This window comes from Camelina sativa, chromosome 9 (assembly GCF_030686135.1).
Source record: "Camelina sativa cultivar CO46 ecotype springtype chromosome 9, ASM3068613v1".
In the NCBI taxonomy this organism is placed as follows: Eukaryota; Viridiplantae; Streptophyta; class Magnoliopsida; order Brassicales; family Brassicaceae; genus Camelina; species Camelina sativa.
In genome coordinates, this window is record NC_141888.1 from 8,272,817 (window position 1) to 8,278,719 (window position 5,903).

At 32.6% G+C, this 5,903-nt stretch overlaps 1 protein-coding gene across 2 annotated transcripts; it reads left to right on the top strand.

Moving 5' to 3' along the window:
• The first annotated feature begins 1,758 nt into the window (after positions 1-1,758).
• On the top strand, positions 1,759-5,593 carry LOC147937910 (uncharacterized). 2 transcript variants are annotated; one of them, XM_087464182.1, is made up of 8 exons: positions 1,759-2,449; positions 3,052-3,108; positions 3,206-3,614; positions 3,708-3,959; positions 4,040-4,078; positions 4,167-4,466; positions 4,563-5,060; positions 5,138-5,593. In XM_087464182.1, the coding sequence occupies exons 2-8, from the start codon at positions 3,077-3,079 to the stop codon at positions 5,411-5,413; spliced, it is 1,806 nt and encodes a 601-aa protein (XP_087320308.1). In that variant the 5' UTR covers positions 1,759-2,449; positions 3,052-3,076; the 3' UTR covers positions 5,414-5,593. The 2 variants fall into 2 exon arrangements, with proteins under 2 accessions (XP_087320308.1, XP_087320307.1); XM_087464181.1 differs by lacking the exon at positions 1,759-2,449 and having other exon boundaries at positions 2,948-3,108.
• Positions 5,594-5,903: the final 310 nt, after the last annotated feature.

Sequence of the window (5,903 nt, forward strand, 5' to 3'; positions counted from 1 at the left end):
AAGTCAATGTCCTATAACGATATATATATCCGCGGATTTAAATTATTAAAATTAGTTATCTGATGAATATTTTGAATACAACAAAGCATGCATTGCATACCAAAAATTATGTTGTAATTGTTGAGCTACTGTCTCATAGTATAAGATTTGGAGTTATATATATAGGCTATATAATATAGCATGCATTTATAACGACTTTGAAGAACTACTGACCATAAAAATACACCTCATATATCAAAGTCAAGAGCCCTTGTTTGAGGAAGTTCGTTTCGTATATCTGAAAAGAAGCTAATCACTATGTTTTGACTCTGCTTTTTTCCCTTCAAACTTGGATTTGTTTCAACAAATTTTGCAATTATAACTCTTAGATTTGATTGATGCAGCCAAACTTGTATTGACTCCATCTTTTCTTCTTAATAAGATTTTAAATTTCAGTGAGAAAAAAAAGAAAGTATCTAACCAAAAACTCTATTCATTTAAAAAACAATGCAGGTAAATGCAGACATTATGCGTATATATGTTTGTATTACACATGAAAAAAATATATATTCTAACTTAATAGCTAAGGGAGATGCAACATGTTAGTCCATGTGGGTTTCACGTACTAAATGTTAGGCCTCTTAGGCTCCACGATGTTTTTATGTCCAACGATGATTTTTTCCTATCAATTTTGGTCCATTCAAACATAATGTAATAGGATTATTCAAACTTAAGTTTATTTATACATAATAAGAAAAGCAGCCTTATGCAATAATTGAATCTCCAAATGTAACTATTTTAGTATATTTTCATTTGGTTAGTTAAAAAAATTATACTTAGGTTTATGCTGCGGAATCAACGTGGTTTAAGCTTTACGATGTTACTAAAATGCGTAATAATATACAAAACAGCATGCTATAGTAGTGATTTTAACGAGCCATCTATACGTCTCCAATTTATTATAAGTAGAATACTGTATAATATATATGCGATAACTAAAAAACGTTCATTTAAAGAAATGAAATTATGCCCCGACAAAATACTTAATGATGTTTAAGCACACTTTCACCTACCTTTGCTTTAGTCACAACAAAAATACTGATTGGTCAATTTAGCAATTAATTATTTTTGTAACTTCTACTTCTGCTGCCTTTTACAGTTTAACCAGTGCCGAATGAAAAATGCTTTATGATATAATAGGCAATCGCTAAACTGAATCAAGGTATAATGTTTGACTAGTTTAAGCGCAGCAAATGTTAAGTGTGCGTATGGGTTTGAGAGTTTGTAAAGATAGTTGCGTTTGAAAATGTTACGAAAATATTTATTCGATTGGTTTAGTGGTTGGAACATATACATTTGCAAAAAACTTATGATTAGTTGACTACAATTAAATACTCCTTCAGTTTTATATATGATTTTCTATAATTATGCACAAAAATTAAGAAATCATTTAATTTTTATTTATTTTAAAATAAAAAAAATCATTGACTATTTATTTACACATAATTCAACACAATTCAACCAATGAAAAAATAACATGTATATTATAAATTATTAAAACCAATAAAAACAAAATTAATTTTGTATGGATTTGTGAGAAAATCATTTACCTTAGAACAAAAAAAAATTAAAAAAAATCATCTAAAAACACAAAAAGAGAATAAAATTTCAAAGAAATATTAATAGCATAGAAATTACTATATAGAAAAGTTAATATATATATATATATATTGTTAGTGAACTTGTATATATATATATATATATCAAATTTACTTAATAGATAAATAGTATTTAAAATATTGATATGATAGTATTTGATAATAGAGAATAAAAATTTTGCTTTCATTTCTTTTATGAAAATTTTAAACTTTTTCTTGGCAATGGTTGTTTCTATTGCAGATAAAATACATATGTTAACCCGTGAACAAACATTGGCAGAAAATAATGTTGGAAATTGTAAAACCCCTGAACCGGATTGTAGAATTGCGGTAAGGTGTCGATCGACATCAGTCGTGAGTGTCGATCGAAATCTTATATGGTCAGATTCACTACAACAAATATGCACATTGATAGCAGACGGATATAGCTCATTTTCCGTCACTGCTATGAAAGATGAGATTTTTTTTCGGTTACTTTTTAATAGCATCTTATTAACGCTATGATAGGAAAATTATGTAGCGGGAAACAAAAGTGACTTTTGTCCGCCAATACTTAGTGAAATTATTCACTTAATCGCCAAATAAAAAAAAAACCAAAAACTCGACACACACTCTCTCTCTCTCGTTACAGCCTAAGCTCGCTACACTCGATTTCTTCTTCTAAATTCTCTGTGTGTGCTCAATTTCTTATTTTAAATCTCTATCAAATCTTCAATTTTATCGCCGTTTGTGAAAAGCCCCAATTTTGCCGTTTTTGAGAAGCCCTAAATCTCCATATCCATCGCAATTGAGAGCTCGAATCCGTTTTTGAGGCATGTCTTTCTTCTTCCTCCTAATTTCGTTATTTGTTTCGATTATTTGTGATTTCAAACAGCTTATGTGTGATTTCGATAAGTTTAGGTCAGATTTATCTAGTTTAGTTATCTGTTTTGTTAGGGTTCGATTTATCTAGATTTATTTTGTTATCTGTTTTGTTAGGGTTCGATTATTTACAGATTTTGAGAATGTGGAGTTTCGAATCCATCTGTTTTGTTAGGGTTCGATTATTTACAGATTTGACTCAAACTTAGCTTTTGGATTTGAGTATTTGCGCCTTCACAAACTTTTTGTATCCTTCATAAACTGAACGATTATTTTTTTTTCCCAAGTGTTGGTGATTGAAATGTTGGGGAACTGAAGCTTCTCATTTCTCTGTACTCACACAACAGGTTAGTATTACTCAACCAAAATAAGGTGATTGCTATGTTTTGTCCTTTGAGTCTGATTCGTATAAATAGTGATTAGATTAGTGAGATTTTACACAGTTAGATATTGGTTTAAGAGCATCTGTATGTGTCTGAAGTAGTGCAGTATTATCTGAATTGTTGCTTAATGTGAGCTATGTATAATATGTATCTCTATTTTATCTATAAAGGTTAAAATTTATATTATAACATATAATGTTGGACAAGGCATGGGTGCATCTATGCAGGTAAGGAATTATATTTCATAATTAGGTTTCATTTTGGGTTTGGATACTTTAAGATGTTCTTTTAGTTATTATTTTTTTCTTTACTTATCCATTGAAGAGCTGATCCTGGTTATAAAAGTGGAGCTTGGAAATTTGTAAGGGATGTGTCTGCGGCTTTAGGTGACATAGAAATGATAATATGTCCTTGTAAAGACTGTCGTAATGTAGTACGACAGTTAAACAGTGTTGTGGTTGAGCATCTTGTAATAAGAGGGATGGATGAGGCATACAAGCTGCATAGTGATTGGTATCATCATGGAGATGTGAAGTCAGTAGATGAAGTTCAAAGTAAACCAACTCAGTGGAATGAGGAAGTTTTTGAGTTATATAAAGCTGCTGAATTTTTTGATCAAGAGTTGGCTTATAGAGGTGAAGATCCTTCCAGCGTGACAAGACTAGATGTGTGGATCAAGTCTCGCACCAAAAAGGATGGTACACCAGTAGATACGAATGCAGCTGATTTGATTGTAAGTCTGAATAGAGTTGTTGAATAGAGTTGTACACCAGTAAATAGTGTGTTATCGACTAGTAAAACCTGAAACTGTCTTTATGTTTTTCAGCAAAAAGCAGCTGAAATTGGTGGAAGTGATGCTCCAGCATTTTTAACAAATCCAGATGAAGATCACCTCGCCAAGCTTTTAGGACCTGACAATTCTGGTAGGCTGAGGGCAATGGGTAGAGGAATGAGTAAGACCAAATTAGCTTGTTTACAAATGCAGAGCAAGTGTATGGCTGAAATGGAAGAGCGGCAAGTAAAATTAGTAAAACAGGTCAATGCCTTGGAAAGTGAACTTAGCAGAATCAAGAATCAGGTTAGATACTTAAGAGTTCTCTACTATTCATCAGCCAGTTAGAGTAATATAAATTGATGTTATTTTTGTTTATGTTACAGAGACCAAAAGCTGAAATGGATGAAAACTCAGCTGCAAGAGTAACATATTCTTACTTCTTTTCATATCAGCTAAGTGATTCTTCTTAGTGTCGTTTATGATTCTTAGTTGCTCATGAAATTGTTGCAGAGTGTAAACAAAAGAGCACATCCTAAGTGTGTGTTTGTTGATTGGTCTGACACTGATGAAAATGTTGGTGAGGGTCGGATTCTTTCTTCTGATCCGGATGACATAGTGAATGACTGTCGTCTTGGCCCTTATGATCTCAAAGTGTTAGTTGAAGCTGCATATAAACCAGATGCATTTCTATGGAGACCTGCACAAAAGATCTTTCATATGAAAGAAGCTGTTGGACATATAATCGCATGGCCAACTGAGAAGTGTAGACTGGTAGACAACAACATCCAAATGGAAGACATTTCCCCTATGGTATTTATAATTTCTAGCAATGTGTTAGCAATGTATTACCCCTGTCTATAATGCTAATTAATTATATTGGATTTGTTTACTGATTGTGTTTAACAGGGTATACAAGGAAACAAATGTAAACTATTGGATTTGTCTAAGGGTGAAGTCATTGTTGCTGAGAGGCGTTGGGAGACACAAGAACCAAGTGCGTTGGTTAACGGAATTCCTCTTGGACCAAAAGCAGTTAAAGTATTTGTGGATTCAGTAAAGCAGCCTGATACATCACTATGGAGACCTACAGCTGAAATGTCATTTCTTGAGGACTGTTTGATGGCTTATGTATCTTGGCCCCTGAGTAAGGTTGATTTTGAAAATCCCTCAACTCCAACTGGTCAGAATGCTACATCACATGCTCCTTTGTCTGCATCAAAGGCCAAGTCTGCAGCCGCAGCTTCTAAGTCTGCTACAGAGTCCAAAACTTCAGCAACAGCTTCAAAGGCTGCATCGCAGGCCAAATCTGCATCTAGTTCTGATTCTCCTGTTGATGATGCAACGGGTCCAATATCTCCAATAAAGAATACTTTACCATCACAGTCTCCTCTCAGGAAGTCTCCAGTAAGTGTTTTCATATGTTATGAAGTTGTTTTTACTAATTATATGATGACTGATGGTTTATATTGTAAACATGGCAGCGCATTAATAAAGTTATTTCCAAGGAGAATAAGAAGTGCAAGTTGATGGATTTAACTGGAAAGAATAGGGTTGTGGCTGAAGGACGATGGGGAACAAATGATCCAGAACATAAGGTTCACTTTACTCGCTTAGGTTCTAATGCAGTTAAAGTGTGGATAGATGTTGTGAAGGTGAAAAATGTAAAAGTTTGGAGGCCATCCGATGAAATAGAGATTATTGAAGATGCACTTAGCTCCTGCATTGCTTGGCCAGAGAACAAGGTCATTATGTCTTAAACTGATGGTTTTATTGTGTAATGTTAAGTACTTGAGATTGATTGTTTATTTGGGATGTTCTTGAGGCTTTGATGGTAAACTGATGTTCTTGAGACTTTTGTTATGTATTTTGGATCTGAGACGTTTAATCAATGGTCAATGTATGAGATTTTATAAAACAGGTTATGTGTGCTATAATCACATATCAGAAAATGCTATAAAAGTACAGGTAAACGTTATGATAAAAGAATATACCATAGCATAGTAAACAAGATAAAACAGCATTTCGCAACAGCTATATTAGATATGTATAACATAGCACGAAAAATTAAATATTGTATAAATTTTTGCAAAATTATAATCTTGATAATACAGCAGTTTATTAGAGCTATGTTATAAAACTATAACATAGCACGAAAAAACAAATGTTGTATAAATTTTTTCAAAATTATGATCTTGATAATATAGCAATTTCTTAAAGCTATGTTATAAAAATATAACATAGCATACG